This window comes from Chiloscyllium punctatum, chromosome 44 (assembly GCF_047496795.1).
Source record: "Chiloscyllium punctatum isolate Juve2018m chromosome 44, sChiPun1.3, whole genome shotgun sequence".
Lineage (NCBI taxonomy): Eukaryota > Metazoa > Chordata > Chondrichthyes > Orectolobiformes > Hemiscylliidae > Chiloscyllium > Chiloscyllium punctatum.
Window position 1 is genome coordinate 21,094,751 of NC_092782.1, and position 23,391 is coordinate 21,118,141.

The 23,391-nt window shown below is 41.5% G+C and overlaps 1 protein-coding gene across 1 annotated transcript in view; it reads left to right on the plus strand.

Moving 5' to 3' along the window:
* LOC140466792 (mitochondrial 10-formyltetrahydrofolate dehydrogenase-like) overlaps nucleotides 1–20,858 on the plus strand; it is a 144,819-nt gene extending 123,961 nt beyond the window's left edge. Inside the window, exons 18-23 of the mRNA XM_072562431.1 lie at nucleotides 1,065–1,164; nucleotides 1,302–1,400; nucleotides 1,510–1,675; nucleotides 3,707–3,812; nucleotides 11,294–11,493; nucleotides 18,452–20,858. Coding sequence (XP_072418532.1) covers nucleotides 1,065–1,164; nucleotides 1,302–1,400; nucleotides 1,510–1,675; nucleotides 3,707–3,812; nucleotides 11,294–11,493; nucleotides 18,452–18,507 — 727 coding nt within the window. The 3' untranslated portion in view covers nucleotides 18,508–20,858. The remainder of the gene's footprint in view (nucleotides 1–1,064; nucleotides 1,165–1,301; nucleotides 1,401–1,509; nucleotides 1,676–3,706; nucleotides 3,813–11,293; nucleotides 11,494–18,451) is intronic.
* The last annotated feature ends 2,533 nt before the right edge of the window (nucleotides 20,859–23,391 follow it).

A 23,391-nucleotide genomic window follows, 5' to 3' on the forward strand; every position in this document is an offset into this window, starting at 1 on the left:
AATCTTTGGTTGTTGAGCAATTACTATGACCTTGCCTTTTTTGAGAGCAATAATTGTAAATGAAATAGCAGTTGTAGACAAAATAAGATACAGAGAATTTCAAATCAGAATGTGAGAAATAAACAAAACATTTTACAAAGGCAGAAGTGGGTCGAACAGCTAAAGCACCCAATAAATTGAACAGCTCAGAACATTGATAAGGTGAAGAATGGCCTTTTTCATCCTTCACTCTTTCTTATGCCTTTCTGGTTGTGGTGACAGACAGACCTTCCCTCTGACAAAGAATAATCTTAAAATCTGAGTCATGGTCAGAAGGTGTAATTCAAGAAGACATCTGAGGTAGGTTGATAAAGAAACCACATAGTGCTGAGAATCTCAGGGGTGTAGGTGGAATGTTCGGAAAGTCAGCTTTTGATAATACTGCAACTACAGGGCAACTGCGCTCATTTGAAAATGTGCATCCGCATGGTTCCAGACCCTGTATGTTGTTGCATCATGCATTAAGTTCACACTGCACATGTGCACAGAACAGTCTTAACATTGAAGCAAGAATCAGATGGGGGAGGCAGGGTAGGTTGCAGTCGGCAGAAGATAGAAATTGGGGTTGGAAAGAAGAGAAAATAGACAGGAAACTCCATAGAAATAAGACAAATAAGTAAATCTCAGACATCATAATATAGGAGACAGGTTCAAATATTGGAGGGTGGAGTTGATGATTAATCAGCAAGAATGGCTTATTAAGGAATGTGTAGGTTTAAAACAGATTTTGGGATTTCTCTTTCTTTTAACTACAATACCACCTGCAGAGTCATGCTCTTTTATTCTTAACTTCTAGAAACCTTCAAGGTTCGATCATCCAGTCAATATTCTGTCATATTTTGCAGACGTGATGGTGTTTATATTTATTACATGAGAGCATATATACACAGATCTTTGGTATAGCTTGACTTGTCAATAGTATGAGTGGGATTGACTCATGGGAGAAAAAAAATTTATAATGACAATTGTCAAATGAGATATGAATGAATGATAATATAATTGACCTTTTAACATCTGTTTAACAGCTGTGCTGTGAGTAATCTGAAAAAGGTCTCTTTGGAGTTGGGTGGGAAATCTCCACTCATCATCTTCAATGACTGTGACCTTGATAAGGCTGTAAGAATGGTGAGTGTTACCTGAGACATCCTTGTGTTTACAACTATGCAGTCAGTCTGTCAATAAATGAAAACTGACCCCAATTCTTGTTCAGTGAACACAGCAATTCCTTTTCTTATATGTAATTGTTAATCTTCCTCCTGCAGGGTATGGGTGCAGTATATTTCAATAAAGGGGAAAACTGTATTGCTGCTGGCCGTTTGTTTGTTGAAGAATCTGTCCATGATAAATTTGTTCAGCGAGTGGTAAGTTATCATGAAGTTCTTCTTGTTTATTGTTCTTCCGTTTTAAGGAGAAAATGCACATTATTAATGTGTGGTGGTCCTGTATTTTATTTCCCATGCTGTTATACAGGTTGAGGAGATTAAGAAGATGAAAATTGGTGATCCTTTAGACAGGTCAACAGATCATGGGCCACAAAACCATAAAGCTCATCTGGAAAAACTGCTGGAATACTGTGAGATTGGAGTGAAGGAAGGAGCGACACTGGTATACGGGGGAAAGTCTGTTTTGCAACCTGGTATGAAGTCTTTAACTTTATAGAAATGGGTTGACAAAAAAACCCACATGTTTTTATGTGATACAGTTGAGCAGTATTTCGTTTTTATGCATACTTGAAGGCAGGAACAGAGGATGTTACTGGAAAGACAGGAGGACTTTAAAGATGATAGAATGTTAAGCATGTGTACAGTTCTGCCGTATGAACAGATTTACCCATTCAGACCTGTGAACCTGATCCACTGTTCAGTGAGATAACGGCTCATCTGATAGCTAACTTCATATATCTGTCTTCACCCATTGTCCTTTCAGATAACAAAGTCCCATCAATCTTGGACACTTCATTGAACCTTAGTAGCTGTTCATGGAATACAGTCTTAAACATTTCCTATCTCTTTTATGGAAGTGTTTCAAAATTCTATTTCTGAAAGGTCTGGTTCTAATTTTTAGAGCGTCGCCTGATCAGAGATGACTTAACCAGTGGAAATAATTTTTCTCTATGTACTATATCCCTTTTCCTTAATATCTTTAAAGCTTTAATCAAATCACCTGTTTGCCTTTTAAATTCCAGGCAATATAACCCTAGTTTGCCTGTAATCACTTCATTTACTTCAACCTTTGGAGTTGAGGTACCATTCTGGTAGATCTACAGTAACTCCTTCCATGATGAAAACCTCCTCTCTAAGGTGTGATCCCTAGGGCTGCTCACAGTGAATGCAGGTGAACTCGAACCAAAACTTTATTTTGCTGAAGCTAAGCATGTTTTCTAGTCCTCATAAAGTTATAGATTGGCATTCTGTTAGGTTTTTGATTATTTTCTGGACCTGTTAAAACATTTTAATTATCTGATTTAGTGAGCCCTTCTTGTTTCTAGCTGTAACTGTTTAGGAGGTTCTCTGATCTGTCCTGCATTCACTTCCCACAGTTTTGCCTTTTCATTTAATGTATCAATATTTCTTTGCAACTTATTACCTACCTGCCTTGTCGGCAATGTGGAGTTTTGTACACCAAAATCTAAGTAAGTAATGAATGCAGTGAATAGTTGAGGGGCATAACAAGTCCCTTCCTGACAGTTAAAGTATTGTCTATCATCCCAGTCTCTGTCTCTGTCACTCAGCCAATTTCCTAACCAAGGCAATAATCTGCCTTTCATGCCATGAACTCCAACTTTAGCTAATAGCCTCATGGGAGTTTACCATGTTCTGAATGTCCAAATAAATATACCTCCAGCCATTAGTGCAATCATTTCTTCAAAAAATATTTGTTTGATTTGTTGGACAGGACCTAGCCTTTAAAATCTATGCTGGTTCTCTCTCGTCACTTGAATATTTTCAAAGTGTTCAGTCACCATATCCTTACTTACAAACTCTGACAATTTCCACAGAATAAATATTCAGATCACCAGTTAATAATTCCCTAGTTTCTCCCTTTCTGTTTTCTTATATATGCATAGTTTTTCAATCTAATAGAACTGTTTCTGAATCATGAGAAACTTGCAATAATATAGTTTGGGCACTAGCGCTGTTCTCACCTACTTCCTATATAAATCTTAAACAGAATTACGTGGTTCTACAAATTTGTCAATATTAAATGCTGTGATTCTCTGCATTACTGTTACTATGCTTAGGTTACTTCTGGTAACTCCCTGTCCTCTGATTTACTAAATTTCTGGAAACTTCTGGCATGATCACTGGTCATGCCATTGGAAAGACTGATTTAAAGTGATTATTCAGCATGTAATATAATATATTACCATTACCAGTTTTTTTCTCCTGTAATTGTAAACATGTTCTCTGTTGGTTTGATAGTGTACATTTATTTTTATGCTCTTTTTTTACTAGCTCTTACTATTTGTTTTGTTCTTTATTCTTTTGTATCCTTCCATGGTGAGTTGGTAAGTGGTGAGGAACAGACTGAGTTAAGCCATTGAGTCCAATGACTTGTTAAATGACATGGTGTAGTCTGTATACTGTGCCTGTAGTCAAAAGACTTTGAGTTTTCAGCCTTGACTCAGCAGCGATTATTCTGTTTCTGGTGGTTATCTTTGTTCTAGGTTTCTTCATGGAACCGACAGTGTTCACTGATGTGGAGGATGACATGTTCATTGCGAAAGAAGAATCTTTTGGACCAGTGATGGTCATTTCTAAGTTTCGAGATGGGTGAGTTGAATGATGAAGTGGAACTACCATCTTGCTGTGTGAATAGAAAGAGGTTACGGGCAGTGCTATACTGTAAACTAAATGAAATAGGTAGGACATAGGTAGGAAGAGGGGCGGGGAGGTCATTCAAGAGCTCAAGGAGTTAGGCTGGAAGCTAAAGGCTAGGACAGACAGAGTCGTCATCTCTGGGTTGTTGCCGGTGCCACGTGACAGAGAGGCAAAGAATAGGGAGAGAGTGCAGTTGAACACGTGGCTGCAAGGATGGTGTAGGAGGGAGGGCTTCAGATATTTGGACAATTGGACTGCATTCTGGGGAAGGTGGGACCTGTATAAACAGGACGGGTTGCACCTGAACCAGAAGGGCACCAATATCCTGGGGGGTAGGTTTGCTAGCACTCTTCGGGGGGGTTTAAACTAATTTGGCAGGGGGATGGGATCCGGACTTGTAGTCCAGCAAGTAAGCTAGCTGTGTGTCAGGATGTCCAAGACTGTAGGGAGGCTGTGGAGAAGGTAGCACTGACAGGGACTACTTACAGACACAGAGATGGGCTCAAGTGCGTATACTTCAATGCAAGGAGTATCAGAAATAAGGTGGGTGAACTTAAGGCATGGATCGGTACCTGGGACTACGATGTTGTAGCCATCACGGAAACATGGATAGATGAGGGACAGGAATGGCTGTTGGAGGTTCCTGGGTACAGATGTTTCAGTAAGATTAGGGAGGGTGGTAAAAAAGGAGGGGGGGTGGCATTGCTAATTAGAAATGGTATAACGGTTGCAGAAAGGAAGTTTGAGGGGGATCTGCCTCTGGAGGTAGTATGGGCTGAAGTCAGAAATAGGAAAGGTGCAGTCACCTTGTTGGGTGTTTATTATAGGCCCCCCAATAGCAGCAGAGATGTGGAGAAACAGATTGGGAAACAGATTTTGGAAAGGTGCAGAAGCCACAGGGTCGTAGTCATGGGCGACTTCAACTTCCCAAATATTGATTGGAAGCTCTTTAGATCAAGTAGATTGGATGGGGCGGTGTTTGTGCAGTGTGTCCAGGAAGCTTTTCTAACGCAGTATGTAGATTGTCCAACCAGAGGGGAGGCCATATTGGATTTGGTACTCGGTAACGAACCGGGACAAGTGGTGGGCTTGTTAGTGGGTGAACATTTTGGTGATGGCGACCACAATTCTGTGACTTTCACCTTGGTTATGGAGAGAGATAGGTGCGCACAACAAGGAAGTTTCTACAATTGGGGGAAGGGAAATTACGATGCTGTAAGACAGGATTTGAGGAGCATACGTTGGGAGCATAGGCTGTCAGGGAAGGATGTGGTGGAAATGTGGGACTTTTTCAAGGAGCAGATACGACGTGTCCTTGATATGTATGTACCGATCAGGCAGGAAAAAAATGGTCGTGTGAGGGAGCCTTGGTTGACGAGGGAGGTTGAATGTCTAGTAAAGAGGAAGAAGGAGGCTTACATAAGGTTGAGGAAACAAGGTTCAGACAGAGCAGTGGAGGGATACAGGATAGCCAGAAGGGACCTGAAGAAAGGGATTAGGAGAGCTAAGAGAGGGCATGAAAAATCCCTGGCGGATAGGATCAAGGATAACCCCAAGGCATTCTATGCGTATGTGAGAAACCTGAGAATGACGAGAACGAGGGTAGGTCCGATCAAGGACAGTGGTGGGAGACTGTGTATTGAGTCGGAAGAGATAGGAGAGGTCTTGAACAAGTACTTCTCTTCAGTATTTACGAACGAGAGGGACTGTATTGTTGAAGAGGAGAGTGTGAAACGGACTGATAAGCTAGAAGAGATATCTGTTAGGAAGGAAGATGTGTTGGACATTTTGAACAACTTGAGGATAGACAAGTCCCCCGGGCCTGACGGGATATATCCTAGGATTATGTGGGAAGCAAGAGAGGAAATTGCAGTACCGTTGGCAATGATCTTCTCGTCTTCACTGGCAACGGGGGTGGTACCAGGGGACTGGAGAGTAGCAAATGTTGTGCCCCTGTTCAAAAAAGGGAATAGGGATAACCCCGGGAATTACAGGCCAGTTAGTCTTACTTCTGTGGTAGGCAAAGTAATGGAAAGGGTACTGAGGGATAGGATTTACGAGTATCTGGAACGGCACTGCTTGATTAGGGACAGCCAGCACGGATTTGTGAAGGGTAGGTCTTGCCTTACAAGTCTTATTGAATTCTTCGAGGAGGTGACCAAGCATGTGGATGAGGGTAGAGCAGTGGATGTAGTGTACATGGATTTTAGTAAGGCATTTGATAAGGTTCCCCATGGTAGGCTTATGCGGAAAGTCAGGAGGCATGGGATAGAGGGAAATTTGGCCAATTGGATAGAAAACTGGCTAACCGGTCGAAGGCAGAGAGTGGTAGTAGATGGTAAATTTTCAGCATGGAGTCCAGTTACAAGTGGAGTTCCGCAGGGATCAGTTCTGGGTCCTCTGCTGTTTGTAATTTTTATTAATGACTTAGATGAGGGAGTCGAAGGGTGGGTCAGTAAATTTGCAGATGATACAAAGATAGGTGGAGTTGTGGACAGTGAGGAGGGCTGTTGTCGGCTGCAGAGGGACTTAGATAAGATGCAGAGCTGGGCTGAGGAGTGGCAGATGGAGTTCAACCCTGCCAAGTGTGAAGTTGTCCATTTTGGAAGAACAAATAAGAATGCGGAATACAGGGTTAATGGTAGGGTTCTTGGTCAGGTGGAGGAACAGAGGGATCTTGGGGTCTATGTACATAGATCTTTGAAGGTTGCCACTCAGGTGGATAGAGTTTGTAAGAAGGCCTATGGAGTATTATCGTTCATTAGCAGAGGGATTGAATTCAAGAGTCGTGAGGTGATGTTGCAGCTGTACAGGACTTTGGTTAGGCCACATTTGGAGTACTGTGTGCAGTTCTGGTCGCCTCACTTTAGGAAAGATGTGGAAGCTTTGGAGAGGGTGCAGAGAAGATTTACCAGGATGTTGCCTGGAATGGAGAGTAGGTCGTACGAGGATAGGTTGAGAGTTCTCGGCCTTTTCTCGTTGGAACGGCGAAGGATGAGGGGTGACTTGATAGAGGTTTATAAGATGATCAGAGGAATAGATAGAGTAGACAATCAGAAACTTTTTCCCCGGGTACAACAGAGTGTTACAAGGGGACATAAATTTAAGGTGAAGGGTGGATGGTATAGGGGAGATGTCAGGGGTGGGTTCTTCACCCAGAGAGTGGTGGGGGCATGGAATGCGCTGCCCGTGGGAGTGGTAGAGTCAGATTCATTGGCGACCTTTAAGCGGCATTTGGATAGGTACATGGATGGGTGCTTAATCTAGGATAGAAGTTCGGCACAACATCGTGGGCCGAAGGGCCTGTTCTGTGCTGTATTGTTCTATGTTCTATGTTCTATGTTCTATGTTCTATGTTCTAAATGACTCAGCCATAGACGAGATTCCTTGAGTTTGGTACAGGAAAATAGACGGCAAGACTCTGTCACTAACCTCAATCCATTACAATCTTTTCCACTTCAGCTGTAGAGGGTACTCCTTAAACATACTTCTCCAGATCTTCTATGGCTGTTCCCATAATCTTTTCCCTTCTTAGTGTGTCCAGTTCACTGCCACTCCCACTCTGGCAAGGTGTATGGACAAGGAGGCAAGTTAAGTGTCCAGCCAGTAAGTTCAAAACCAAATAAGATTGTAGCATAATGGTACAGGCACAACACATGGTGACAATAAACTCTACTGTCTTCTCTCCCTCTCTCTCTCTCTCTCTCTCTTTCTCTCTCTCTCTCTTTTTCTCTCTCTATCTCTCTCTCTCTCTCTCTCTCTCTCTCTCATGGTGGTGGTTACGGTAGAGACTGCATGGGGATGATAGATAGTGACTGAGGAATTGATGAGAAGCAACTGAGGGTGTGCAGGCAAACTGGAAACCTCTCCTGTTCACAGTATATCAAAGGCAAGAACTGTTTCTATGAGAATTGAAGATTTAGCTGTATTTTGAGAGATTTTGTTCAAGATTTCCTAATCTAAAATGGTGCAATACAGAAAGAGACCATTCAGGCTATCACACCTGGACTGGCTCTTTAGAAAAGCTACCCTAGTTAGTCCCACGCCCCTAACTCTTTGTACATCAGAGTTTTCCTTCATTTTCATCCAACTCCCTTTTGAATGTTATCATTTAATCTCTTGCATCAGCCCTTCGTTCAGCACAGCCAGGTTATAAGAACTTGTGATTCTTTTGCTATCACCTCAAATCAAAAGATCTGGTTTTACCACTGGAGGCAGTTTCTCATATTTAACCTATCAAACCTTTCAAGGTTTTGAACACCTCACTTAAATTTCCTTTTAACCTTCTCTGTCCTAACAATAAGAAACTCAGCTCTTCTGGTTTCCCCACAGACCTAAAGACCCTCAACCTAGCTAGTCCCACATCCCTATTACATCAAATGTTCACTGTAACCTTCCCAAAGTTTTATCATATTTCCAGAGATGCCAGACCAGCCATCCTGGTACAAGACATTGGTTCGGCTGCATTTAGAATATTGTATACAGTTCTGGTTGCCACATTACCAAAAGGATGTGGACACTTTGGAGAGGGTGAAGAGAAGGTTTATGAGAATGTTGCCTGGTATGGAAGGTGCTAGCTATGAAGAGAGATTGAGTAGGTTAGGTTTATTTTCACGAGAAAAAACGAGATTGAAGGGAGACCTGATTGAGGTTTACAAAATCATGAAGGGTATAGACAGGGTGGATAGAGACAAGCTTTTTCCCAGGGTGAAGGATTCAATAACCAGACGTCACGCGTTCAAGGTGAGAGGTGGAAAGTTTAAGGGGGATACACGGGACAAGTACTTCACAAAGAGGGTGGTGGATGTTTGGAACATGTTGCCAGCAGGTAGATTCATTTAAGATGTGTCTGGATAGATGCATGAGTACGTAGGGAGCAGAGGGTTACAAATGCTTAGGAATTGACCAACAGATTTAGATAGTACATTTGGATTGGCTCAGGCTTAGAGGGCCAAAGGGCCTGTTCCTGGGCTGTAAATTTTCTTTGTTCTTTGTTCTTTGTATATGACATTCTAATGTACAGGTACTGCCTTGTTTTTAGACATTCTCTGAATGGATTCAGTGTGTGGTCAGTCACTTCAGTGTTTGCAGTGACAGTGACTTCAATAAGAACACAACCCAGACTATTCATACAAGTGCAAAAAGTAGTTAGTGTTGTGAATAAACTTGGAGACATGTGACTCACCAAGAATCCAGTCTTCTGGTATATATTACATGGGCTGACAGACAAAACCCAACGAAGTGCATTACTGTCCCTTTTAAACTGTAGTGCCGAAATTTAGTATGGTCTAACCAAAGTACTAAGATTTTGCCAACTTCCTTTCGTTTCTACTATATGCCTGTATGAAACAAAAGGTTTTAACAGCCTTCTCAATGTGCTCAGTTAGTATATATATGTGCACACACTCACCCTTACTTGCCACAGGACTCTCTGTTTCTCTGCATCCCATCTAAAATTAGATCATTTAGTGTCTCATTCATTAGACTAGAATAAATCATTTAACAGTTATGGTAAATTTTACCCTCTGAATGTCTGTCATTGTTAAATCCTCTTAAGTATTTGCATTTTGTCATCTATAAACTTTGAAATATGCTCCCCATATCCAAGTCTGCATCAATAGCAGTTCCCCAAATATCCAAACCAAAAATATAATAAAATATAATACAATACAATCCCTACAGTGTGGAAATAGGTCATTTGACCCAACAAGTCATACCGACCCTCCGAAGAGTAACTCACCCAGAGCGATTCCCCTATCATATTCCAAACTCTATTTGAGAGTGAATTTCCATTCTGTCCAATTTCTATTTCACTGCTACAGAGGCAGTATCCTTTTGAATAAAGATTAGATTAGATTAGATTACTTACAGTGTGGAAACAGGCCCTTCGGCCCAACAAGTCCACTCCGCCCCGCCGAAGCGCGACCCACCCATACCCCTTACCTAACACTATGGGCAATTTAGCGTGGCCAATTCACCTGGCCTGCACATCTTTGGACTGTGGGAGGAAACCGGAGCACCCGGAGGAAACCCACGCAGACACGGGGAGAACGTGCAAACTCCACACAGTCAGTCGCCTGAGGCGGGAATTGAACTCGGGTCTCTGGTGCTGTGAGGCAGCAGTGCTAACCACTGTGCCACCGTGCCGCCCATATTTTCTTGAAAGAAATTGGATTCAAAGTGCTCACTCATCACCATAGCCATACTCTCTGCTTCAGAAGATTGCCTTTTTGGTCTGTAGTGTTGTGAAGTTGGTGTTTGTAAAATTGTAAAATGGGGAATGTATTGTGTGGTTCTGTTAAAAGATGGTGTTTTTTTCTATGCTTAGAGTTAAAATGGACGTCTGGCAGCAGTTTGAGTTTGCCGGTACATAGACAGCCCGAACTGAAACATTTGTATCAAAAGGCACGACAGTTAGTAGGCCCAGCAGCAGTTTTTGTCAAGACAACAGGTTTTAAATTTAGCCACTCAATTTAAATCAGGCCCTTAGGTACTAAAAACCTAGCAAATTTAAACCTGATGATTTTGACAACCTCGGGCCAATCCGATTGTAAAAATATTGATAGGTCATCAAGGTATGAAAGAAGGGGGCAGTTGAAAAATCTACAGAGCTAGCTGCCATCCTGCCAGAGGTAAAAGCTCTCAGCTCTCATCTCTCTCTCAAGAGAGAAATTGGCAGTCACAGTCATCTATGTATTAGACAAAGCACCATCCAACTGATAACAATACCAATGGAGGAGAAGATGTTCCTGACAGAAGCGATGAAGTAGGCACAGAAAATTCCAGAAGGCATGTAATCTGGCTGTAATTTCGAGACTAAACTCTTTTCTTTGTATATGAATGAGACTTATATTTATTGGAACAGCATACCATTCAAATTTTGCATTATTTCAAAAGAGTTAGTAGCTGGAAGGGGATTGTTCAGTTTCTAATAGTTTAGTTAAGTTGTTCACTGTCAAGAGTTAAATAAATAAATTGTCGCTTGTTGATTGTGAAGTGAATGTCAGGAGTTTCTTTTATTTAACCACTAAAATTTGATGAAAATGGATTACACCCTTTCTCACACTCCTTTTAACAGGGTGAGGCGCTCCTCTTTGGGTGTTTCAGTTTTGGTTCTCAGAAGGGGGTCAACCTCTGCTTTATAACAGTAGTCACTCCTGTTTTTAGCATCATTTTTGTGTGGTCACTTGCTTACTTAAAAAAAACACTTCCTGGATTCACACATATTTCTTAGTAATCTATTAAAATTCACTGCTTTTGACCTCTCACTTACTTTTTCAGTTCATTCTTAATGCTCTTTCTTTTATAAACCTGTTATCTAATGCAAGTATTTTTCTACTATGCTTTATATTTGAAGAAATATTTGTGGTTATGAGATGAAATGTACAGTCCAATGTGAAGCACTGATTTTACTCTCTTTATATTGGTTACAGAGATGTTGATGGAGTGTTGCATCGGGCAAATGATACTGAGTTTGGTTTAGCGTCAGGGGTTTTCACACAGGACATTGGAAAAGCAATGTACGTGAGCGATGGACTTGATGCTGGAACTGTATTTATCAACACATATAATAAAACTGATGTTGCAGCTCCCTTTGGGGGTTTCAAACAGTCTGGATTTGGAAAAGATCTGGGTAAGTTTAAACTTTATTCAGAAACACAGCTTGTGTTGGTCATAAGGTTTTTAATGGCAGCATTCTGTTGCAGCATTCACTCTATGACCAGGCAGTTGTGTTATATTAAGTTCCAGGACTGAGTATGTGGGAGCTCCTTCTGGGGGATTGACTCTGGTTTTGCTCGTTTTTTTTGAATGCCGAATCATGATGGAGCAACTTTTTGCTGCATGTGGTAGAACATAGTATTCTTGTTTATTTTTGCAGCCTTATCAAACTGTGGCAATGGTGTACCTATTCTCCAATTTCCTCCGCCCTTCCATAACGCTGAGCCTATTTCCATTCATAGAGCCATAGAGTCCTAAAGCACAGAGACTGCCTCTTACGCCCAAACTTGGCCATGCTGGCCAAAATGTCCATCCACGCTATCCTATTTCCATGCACTTACCCATATCTTTCTAAACATTTCCTGTCCATGCATTTATCTAAATACCTTTTAAATCTTGTTAATGTACCCGCCTCAACCACTTCTACTGGCAGCTCGTTCCATATGTATACCACTCACTGTGTAAAAGAGTTGCCCCTCAGGTTCCCTTATATTCTTTCTCCTCTAACCATAAATTAGTCCTCAATTCCCCAATTCTGGGAAAAAGATTGAGCGCATTTACCTTATTCATGCCTCTCATGATCTTATACACTTCTGTAAGATCCTCCCTCAGTCTCTAACCTTCTAAAGAAGAATGTCCTAACTTGTCCAACGTCTACCTGTAATTCAGACTGTTGAGTCCTGGCAACATCCTTATGAATTTATTCTGTACTTTTTCCAATTTAATAACATCGTTCCTATTGCAAGGTGACCAAAACTGAACACAATACTCCAAGTGTGGCCTCATCAATGTCCTGTACAACTGCAACATAACTTCCCAACTTCTAAACTCAATGCCCTAACTGATGAAGGGCCCAGTGTGCCAAAAGCCTTCTTCACTGCCCTGTCTACCTGTGACTCCACTCTCAGAGAACTGTGCACCTGAACTGCAAGGTCCCTTTCTTCCACTGCACTCCTTAAAGCACTACCATTTACCATGAAACTCCTACCTTGATTTGACTTTCCAATATACAAGACCTCGCACTTATCTATATTAAACTCCATTCTTAACCCACTTCCCAGCTGATCAAGATCCTGCTGCAATTTCTGATAACCTTCCTCGCTGTCCACGATACTGCCTATTTTAGTGTCAGCTGCAAACTTCCTAATCATGCCTTGTACATTCTGATCCAAATCGTTGATATCGATAACAAACAGCAATGGGCCTAGCATCGACCCCTGAGGCATTCCACAAGTCACAGGCCTCCAGTCCAACAAGCATCCTTCTACTATTACCCTCTTCTTCCGACCATCAAGCCAATTTTGTATCCAATTTGCCAGCTCCCTGTGTATTCTATGCAATCTAACCTTCTAGAGCAGTCTATCATGTGGAACCTTATCAAAGGCCTTACTGAAATCTATATAGCTTACATCAAATGCCCTGTCCTCATCAAACTTCCTGGTCACCTCAGCAACAAACTCTTATCAAATTCGTGAGGCATGATCTCCCATGCACATAGCCATGCCGACTACTCTTATCCAAATGGGCCAAAGTGAGGACTGCAGATGCTGGAGATTATAGTCGAGAGTGTGATGCCAGAAAAGCACAGCAGGTCAGGCAGCATTCATGGAACAGGAAAATCGACATTTCAGGCAAAAGCCCTTCATCTTTCCAAGTGCATGTATATCTTAGCTCTCAGGATCTTCTCAAGGAATGTGCTTCCTACAGATATTGGGCTTAGATTATGTTTTGTTTTGTTGTGTTTTTTATTGATGTGTTTCACCTCAAATTTGTTTAATTCCATTTGCCACTTTATGCACATTCTGTCAATAGCTGTTTGCAGCTTCGTTTGTGATTTATAGAAAGCGTTACATTCTATTTTGATATCGACACTGCACCTTCTAAGTCACGTCACTCTTCCTTTGCTTTCTCATTAAGATTGTAGGCCAAATAATTTTAACATTAACTAGCAGCATGTTTAAACATTCTCCCTCTGTCATACTTGGAAGGAACTAAGTTTCCAGCTGCTATTGAGTCATTAAGTCAACATGTGTCCCATTCCTAGCAATCTAATCCAGATTCTGATTGTAAATAGTGTATGGTTTGCCAATATAATTAACATGTGACTTCAATATTCAGCAGACTGAGAGGTGAAAGAAGCTATTTGAAGACATGTTGCAAAAAAAGTTGGTTTGTCTCTGTCTTCCTATCTCAGTCTCATTAAGTTTGCAGAAGTGATGTCTGTTCTGTAGATTCCTAACCATAATTCTCTATTTAGGAATCTATATTTCTTTATCCTTTCTGCTTAGGAGATTGGATTGGTTAGGATTATATTCCCTTGAGTTCAGAAGAAAAAGAGAGAATCTCATATATACATGTAAAATTCTAATTGGACTGGGTAGGTTAAACGCAGGAAGGATGATCCCAATAACTAGATAGTCCAGAATTAGGAGTCACAGTTTAAGAGTACGGGGTAGGCCATTTAGGACTGGGATGAGGAGAAATTTCTTCACCCAGAGAGTGGTGAGCCTGTGAAATTTTCTGCCACAGAAAGTGGCTGAGGACAAAATATTGGAAGTTTTCAAGAAGAACTTAGGTATAGTTCTTAGAGCTAAAGGGATTAAAGGATAAGGGGAGAAAGCGGGAACAGTCCTGATCATATTGAATGGCAGAACAGGCTTGAAGGATCTAATGGCCTACTCCTGCTCCTATTTTTGAGATGTGGAGTTGATGTCAGGTGAGCTATTTTCAAATTTGGAACTGTTTTTAAAATCAGCGAGCAGAAATGTGGGGAACAGAGGCGAGACACAGTGTGCAACTGAAAGAGGGGTGGCACGGTGGCACAGTGGTTAGCACTGCTGCCTCACAGCGCCAGGGACCTGGGTTCAATTCCCACCTCAGGCGACTGTCTGTGTGGAGTTTGCACATTCTCCCCGTGTCTGTGTGGGTTTTCTCCCACAGTCCAAAGATGCTACATTGCCCATAGTGTTCGGTGCATTAGTCAGGGGTGAACGGAGGGGAATGGATCTGGGTGTGTTGCTCTTCAGAGGGTTGGTGTGGACTTGTTGGGCCGAAGGGCCTGTTTCTACACTGTAGGGAAGCTAATCTAATCTTGTGCAAAGGCATATGAGTGGAGATTGCATGCACTGGAAGATTCTGGAAAAACAGCAAAGAGATAAAACAAAAATCAGGGACAATGCTGAGGGATTTTGCTAATATTTTGAGAATCAGAGAGAGGTGCAGAAATTCCTTAAAGACACAAGTAATATTGTAATTGTAAACCAGAAAATGGCAGGCATGTTAAATAAGGACGTATATACATGGAATGAGTGTGGCCATTCAGCCACTCAAGCCTGTTCAAAAGGAGCATGTGCTTTCAAGATCTGAGGAACTTGTTTTCACCCAGAGGGTGGTAGATATATAGAACGTGCTACCTGAGAGGGTGGTGGAGCCAAGTGCTCACACAACATTCAAGAAGCATCTGGATGAGTACTTAAAATGCCAAGACATTGAAGGCTATAAAATAATTGCAGCTAAGTGGGATTAGGGTATCTTGATGTTTGTTGGTCAACAAAGACATGATGGGCCGAAGGGCCTGTTTCTATTCTTTATGACTCTGTGACAATCATGGCTGACTTGCATGTGGTTTCAACTCCACTCTCCTGTCATGTCTACCTCTTTGCCAATCAAAGATCTATCTAATCTGCCTTAATGACAGATATTCTTTTTTTTTCTGGGAAGGAGAATTTCACAGGTCAATGACACTCTGTGAGGAAAAATCCCATCACTTTTAAGTGGACGATCCACAAGTTTTAAACCATGTTCTTAGTTTTAGTCCCTTCCAGTCAATATCCAACCATAAATTCTCCTCAGGATCTTCTGTTTTCATTCTTTTTAATAGCTATTTTGTATATGTCTTCACAGTAAATGTTGAGGACAAAGTACCTGAGAAACCTGGAAATAAAGCGTGAGGAGGAACTAACGGGATTAAATACAAATAAAATAATATTACAGCAAAACTAAAAAGATTATAAAGGTAGCCAACTCTCCAGGATGTTAAAAGAATGAAGTGAGAAAACTGATCGTCCAAAATGTCACAAATTGCCCCTTTGGATGGGAAACTGACTGATGTCATTTATGCTGTTTAACAGGTTTCTGAGTCTAATATCAGTTGCGGGACAGTTCCTAGAATCTTATACAAGGACAGAGTGACTGAACATTTGGACCATTATGCACTAATTTGAGAGGCAACATAAATTTGCAGAGTGAGTCTAAAAGAAAATCGTGAGAAATTAATTAGAACATTTCAGGATAGTACAGGCCCTTCAGTCCTTGATGTTGTGCTGATCTTTTATCCTACTCTAAGATCAAACTAACCTACGTCCCCTACAGTTTATTATCATCCATGTGCCTATTTAAGAGTCACTTAAATGTGTCTAATGTATCTGACTCTACTATCGCCACTGGCTGTGCATTCCACATGCCCACCATTCTCTGCGTAAAGAACTGACCTCTGACATCATCCCTAAAACCTTCTTCCAGTCACCTTAAAATTATGCCCCCTATGATAGCCATTTCTGGCCTGGAAAAGGTCTCTGACTATTCCCTCTATCTATGCCTGTCATCATCTTGTACACCTGTATCAATTCACCTCTCACCCTACTTCACTCCCTCAACCTTTCTTCATAAGACATGCCCTCCAGTCCAGGCAGCATCCTGACAAATCTCCTCTTGAGCTTCCACATTCTTTCTGTAATGAGGCGACCAGATCTGAACACAATATTCCAAGTGTGGTCTAACCAGGGCTCTACAGAACTGCAGCATAACCTCACAGCTCTTAAATTCAACCCCCGCTAATGAAAGCCAACAACCCTTCTTAACAACCCTATCAACTTGGGTGGCAACTTTCAGGGATCTATGGACAAGAAACCAAAGATCCCTCTATTCCTCCACACTGCCAAGAATCTTGAATTTAACCCTATGTTTTGCATTCAAATTTGACCTTCAAAAATGAATCACTTCACACTTTTCCACGTTGAACTCCATCTGCCACTCCTCAGCCCAGTTCTACATCCTGTCAATGTCCCATTGCAACCTACAACAGCCCTCCACACTATCCACCACCTCACCAACCATTGTGCTATTGGCAGACTTACTAACCCATCCTTCCACTTTCTCATCTAAGTTATTCATAAAAATCACAAAGAGCAGAGGACCCAGAACAGATCCCTGTGGAACACAACTGGTCACCGAGCTCCAGAGTGAATACTTGCCATCAACTACCACCCTCTGTCTTCTATGGCCAGCCAATTCCGTATCCAGACAGCCAAATTTCACTGTATCCAATGCCTCCTTTCTGAATGAGCCTTATCAAATGCCTTGTTAAAATCTATGCACACCACATCCACTGCTCTATCTAAATCAATATGTTTTGTCACATGCTCAAATAATTCAATAAGGCTTGCGAGGCATGACCTACCCCTCTCAAAGCCATGCTGACTATCTCTAATCAAACTATAGTTTTCCAAGTAATCATAAATCCTGTCTCTCAGAATCCTCTCCAATAATTTGTCCACCACAGACACAAGACTGTGACTGGTCTGTAATTCCCAGGGTTAACTTAATCCCTTTCTTGAACAAAGAATAACATTTACCACCCTCCAATCATCTGGTACTATTTCAGTGGACAATGAGGACGCAAAGATCATCGCCAAAGGTGCAGCAGTGAATTCCCTCGCTTCCTGTAAGAACCTTGGGTGTATCCCGTCTGGCCCAGGGGGTTTATCTATCCTCATATTTTTCAAAATTTTCAGCATATCCTCCTTCTTAACATCAACCTGTTTGAGTATATCAGCCTGTTTCACGCTGTCCTCACAAATAACAAGGTCACTCTCATTAGTGGATACTGAAGCAAAGTAGTTATTAAGGACCTTCCCTACCTCCTCCAACTCCAGGCACAAATTCCCTCCACTATCCCTGATTGGCCCTACCCTCACTCTGGCCATCCTCTTGTTCCTCACATAAGTGTAGATTGCCTTTGGGTTTTCCTTAGTCCTACCTGCTAAAGCCTTTTCATGCCCCCTTCTAGCTCTCCTAAGCCCATTCTTCAGTTCCTTCCTGGCTACCTTGTAACCCTTGAAATCCCTGTCTGATCCTTGCCTCCTCAACCTTAAGTAAGCTTCTTTCTTCCTCTTGACTAGATGTTGCACATCCCTTGTCACCCAACGTTCTTTCAATCTACCATCCCTTTCTTGCCTCAGTGGGACAAACTTGTCCAGCACTATCAGCGAATGTTTCCTAAACAACCTCCACATTTCTGTTGTGCATTTACCTGAGAACATTTGTTCCCAATTTGGGCACCCCAGTTCCTGCCAAAAGCATTGTAATTCCCCCTCTCCCAATTAAATACTTTCTTATACAGTCTGCTCCTATCCCTCTCCGTGACTATAGTAAAAGTCAGGGAGTTGTGATCACTGTCACCAAAATGCTGTCCCACCAAGAGATCTGACACCTGACCTGGGTCATTGCCAAGCACCAGATCCAATATGGTCTTCCCTCTAGTCTGCCTAACTGCATATTGAATCAGGGATTCTTCCTGAACACACCTGGCAAAATCTGCCCCATCCAAACTATTTGAACTAAGGAGATTCTAATCAATATTAGGGAAGTTAAAGTCACCCATGACAATAATCCTGTTACTTCTGCAGCTTTCCAAAATCTTCCTCCCAATCTGCTCCTCCGTGTCTCTGTTGCTGTTGGAGGGGCGCGTAGAAAACCCCCAATAAAGTGACTGCTCCTTTCCTGTTACAGAAGAAGACAACCTGATCATCTGGGTGTTTGATTTCAAGATTTCTGAAGTTTCTAAATCTAAATCTTTTTTTTTCCATTTTTAGGTGAGGAAGCTCTTCATGAATATCTACGAACTAAAGCTGTAACTGTGGAATATTAGAACCATCTTTGTTCACACTGGCTACACTTAAACCAGTAAAGCTACTGCTCAATCTTACAGACTGAACCCTCGGTGACAACTGAATTGTACAGACTGAAATAAAAATGAAGTATTGTGATATACTGGAGATCTGATATGCAAAGTAGCTTCTGGAGAAATTCAGCAGATCTAAGAGCATCTCTGGAGAGAAAAGTTCCGCAGAAATGTCTTACTGGATACGAAATGTTAACTCTGTTTCTCTGTCCACAGATGCTGCCAGATCTGCTGTTATTTTCTATAAATAAATTGAACCCTAGGGTCACCTGACTTATACAGACTGAACCCTCGGGGAAAACCGTGACTTACTTGCTTTTAATTATAGCCCCCAAGAGAAGTAAAATTATCCCATTTACATTGTTGATGCATTGACATCTCCGTGTGCCTCAATATCATCCAATATATCTTAAATAATCACTAGTTTGAACTCTTAGCCACAGATTATGCTTTGTGGGTGCAATCAATATTTAGACATAAAGTAATGTTCAAAATTGCATCAGTTCATGGAAGTGTTTGCTCTTTAAATTTTTCCCTCAATATTATATACATATTATCTTCCATGAACTGGTACAATAGGGCTGTTTTAGACATTTTCTTTACATTTGAATTAAAAATATTCCTTAAAATATCTGAAGTGGTAACTGGTGCAGTTTTATTGAGCTGCAATTGGGTTTATCACAAAAAATTAATTAATGTTTGATCTAGCACTTTAAGTGAAAGTGACTACACTGCATCAGTTGTGAGTTAGTGGTGTACAGTATCAGTTTTATTCTGAGTTTTAAAAGGTGTCTGATGGCATATTACACCTTTAATATAAAAACAAGAGAGTTTATTAAAGACCTTTTTAGATGGTGTGAAAATGAGTGCAATTGTGGAAACTCACCATGGTGATTAATTCAATCTGGGCAGTGAGCAGGCACAGTGATTAACTATCTCAAAATATCATAGAAATGTGATCTGAACTTGAAATTCTGCAAATTTTTATGTTGGAATTTGGGAAAATTCTGTGGAGAGAAAATCAGTACAACTGAACATCAGAACGAAGCACTTAAATGTTTGGGATTTTTAAATCGACTGACCATTTAAAAAGGTCATTTATTTTGTTCAACAAAACCTGATATGATGTGGAAGTGCTGGTGTTGGACTGAGGTGAGGGTGGTATCATCAAATTCTGATGTTATTGCATTAATAGTTACAGAATAATATGTCGCTTTAGTTTTGTCCGAATGATGGTGCTGCCAAGTATCACTACAAATTTATTTGCACATGATTACAATGAAGTGCCCTTAATATAGATGTAGAAAACTTATATAGATCTGGGAAACTAGAAAACTTTCTATATAGTAATATAGAAGACAGCACCGTAGCATCTAAACTACATAATAAGCTTTAATTTTGAATAATTTCAATATTTTGTATCTCTGTAAACTTGAATGCCTGTTCTCTGGAATTGACGTATGTCTTGACTGTAGGCACATGTATCAAGATTGTGTTTTGTAATATACCTATAATGTCATACAAATACTGGTTAATCCAGTAGTTACATCTGTCTGAAAGTGTGTTTATATTATTATGTTCATGGGTTCTGTTAAGAACACTTGCTTCATTTGTGTAAGAAAATTTCAGTTGCATTAATTCCTTACTGGCAATATATCTATATATCTGCCTTAGTCCTGACCATTTTATTGTTCGTCTGATACCATTGAAAAGTGATCTCATAACGCTTTCACTTGATCGCTGCAGAATATTAGTAATTGACAAAATGAACCTTGGAGTTGGTGTGATGGGGAATTAGGGCAACATTGGCATTTAAAACTCGGAGTAGGTTAAAAAAAAAGTTGATCCATCAAGACTGCCCGCCCCCCCCCCGCAATGATGGCTAAAGTATTGCAACAGATATTTCCACCCTGCAGTCAGCTGATCTCCTGAGAGACAATAAAGAGAAACAATGGACAATAGGGAATAACATTCTCCAAAAAGCTGTTTTCCAATTCCATCAGGTGATCAAATCTAGTCCAGGAGAAATTACACGTACCAGTGTTTTTGATGAATACACATAGCTTATATCTTGATTGTGAGGAACTGGTCTCACTCCACCTCAACAGGCACCACTGTGTCTCTGAGATCATGTGGGAAAAGAAGATCTGCTTAATATTCTGGTTTGTTTCTGCTCTGAGATGGCTTAAATTTCCATTTATGTTTGTTTTCACAACTCACTTTTATGAATTTATTCATCATGAATGTAAAAATTAGTAGTTGTGGTTTAAGCATGCATCGCATAATTTAGTAAAAATAAAGCTTTGCTGTGCATTCCAGCTGATATTGAGCCAGTTTCTTTTTAAATTTCCCCTGCTCTTAATGCTGGGTATTTGGTGATTGTGGTTTTCAGCCATTGCTTTCAGTTGTTCTAGCGCATATATAGCAAAGATGACCTTGGAATAAATCCATTGATTAAAAACCTTTGTTTGTGGATGTTCCCCACACATGATCATGCTGAGGTTCATCCCATTGTTTAAATTATTTGCATAAATTTGTATTCTTCAGTCTAAGATGAAATATGAAGCACTAACTTCAAGATGTTGTGGTTGGGGTGAAAACTACATTGTGTAGTAGATAAAGATATGCTCAGTTACCCTCCTGTCTGATACGATTGGGATAATTCTGGATCAAAGAGATTAGGACATTAATATTAAATGCCAACACTAATTGTGATAAATAGATTGTTTTCTGTGAAATTTCTCTAATTCCATTAAAGAAGCACATTTGGTGAAGCAGAGAACAAGAGTAAGCTTGGTTGGTACTACATCATCTACAGAGTGGCCTGTAAGGATTAAGTAGATTAGCTGTGCCAAATTGCCCATAGTGTTCAGGAATGTGCTGACCAAGTCGGTTAGCCATGGGAAATGCAGGGTTACATGGAAAGGGTAAGGGAGGAAGAAAGAATCTGGGTGGGATGCTGTTCAACTCGTGGTCAATGTGGAGTCAATAGGCTGAATTGCCTGCTTCAACACTGCAAGGATCCTATGATTCTAAGATGTGAACTGGTAAATGGATTATTAGTCATAGAGTGCAGGACTCTACATTTAGGGAGTGCCAGACACCTGGTCACTTTTCTGTCAATAAATAAATCTCAACTCCAGCTCCTCAGAAACTGCGTTAGGGAACTTGAGCTGGATGAACTTTGGATCATTTGAGAGGCTGAGGGAGTAACTGAGAGGAGTTACAGTGAGGTTTTAACCCCAGGTACATGAAAAAGGGTTACAGTCAGGGGACAGAAAGGGAACATTGAGACAGTGCAGGGATCCCCTGTGGCCATTCCCCTCAATTGCATTTTGGATACTGTTGGGGGAGTGACTTACTAGGGGTAAGCAATGGGTTACAGGTCTCTGGCACAGAGTCTGCCCTGTTGCTCAGAAGGGAAGGAAGAGGGGAGTAGAGCAATAGTCATTGGGGATTCCACAGCTGGGACAGATAGGAGATTCTGTGGGAACGAGAGAGACGTGCGGTTGGTGTGTTGCCTCCCGGGTGCCAGGGTCTGTGTTTTCAGGATTCTTAAGGGACAGGGAGACCAGCCACAAGTCGTGGCCCATATAGGCACCAATGACATAGTTAGAAAAAGGGATGGGGTTGTAAGGAATTCAAGGAGCTAGGGTGGAAACTTAGAACGAGGATAAACAGAGTTGTTATCTATGGTTTGTTACCCATGCCACATGCTAGCAAGGCGAGGAATAGGGAGAGAGAGCAGTTGAACACATGGCTGCAGGATGGTGCAGGAGGGAGGGATTCAGATACCTGGAAAATTGGGGCTCATTCTGGGGTAGGTGGGACCTCTACAAATGGGATGGTCCACACATAAAATTGACAGGTACCAATATTCCGGGATGGGGGTGGTGGTTTCGGGAGGGTTTAAACTAATTCGGGGGGGGGGGCGGGTGATAGGAACCTGAATTGTAGCTGCAATGTACAGGAGGTTGAGAGTAGTGAGGTTAAGGTTGCAAGAGTCTACCAGCAGGCAGTAAAGCGGTTTGAAGTGTGTCTAATTCAACAGCAGAAGAACCCGGAATAAGGCAGGTGAACTTGCAGCATAGGTTGGTACCTGGGACTTCAAAGTTGTGGCCATTTTGGAGACCTGGATAGAGCAGGGACAAGGAATCATTGTTGCAGGTTTTGGGGTTTAGATGTTTCAGAAAGAACAGGAAAGGTGGTAAAAGAGGGGGAGGTATGGCATTGTTAGTCAAGGATAGTATTACAGTGGCAGAAAGGGCTTTTGATGAGGACTCCTCTACTGAGGTAATATGGGCTGAGGTTAGAAACAGGAGAGGTCACCCTTTTGGGGGTTTTTAGATTAGATTAGATTAGATTACTTACAGTGTGGAAACAGGCCCTTCGGCCCAACAAGTCCACACCGCCCCGCCGAAGCGTAACCCACCCATACCCCTACATCTACATTTACCCCTTACCTAACACTATGGGCAATTTAGCATGGCCAATTCACCTGGCCTGCACATCTTTGGACTGTGGGAGGAAACCGGAGCACCCGGAGGAAACCCACGCAGACACGGGGAGAACGTGCAAACTCCACACAGTGAGTCGCCTGAGGCGGGAATTGAACCCGGGTCTCAGGCACTGTGAGGCAACAGTGCTAACCACTGTGCCACCGTGCCGCCTATAGGCCTCCGAAAAGTTCCAGCGATGTAGAGGAAAGGATAGCTAAGATGTATCCGTATGAGTGAAAATAAAAGGGTAGTTGTTATAGTGGACTTTAACTTTGTCAAGAGTGTTGTGTTGGAACAGTACAGCAGGTCAGGTAGCATCCGAAGATTCAATGTTTCAGGCATAAGCCCTTCC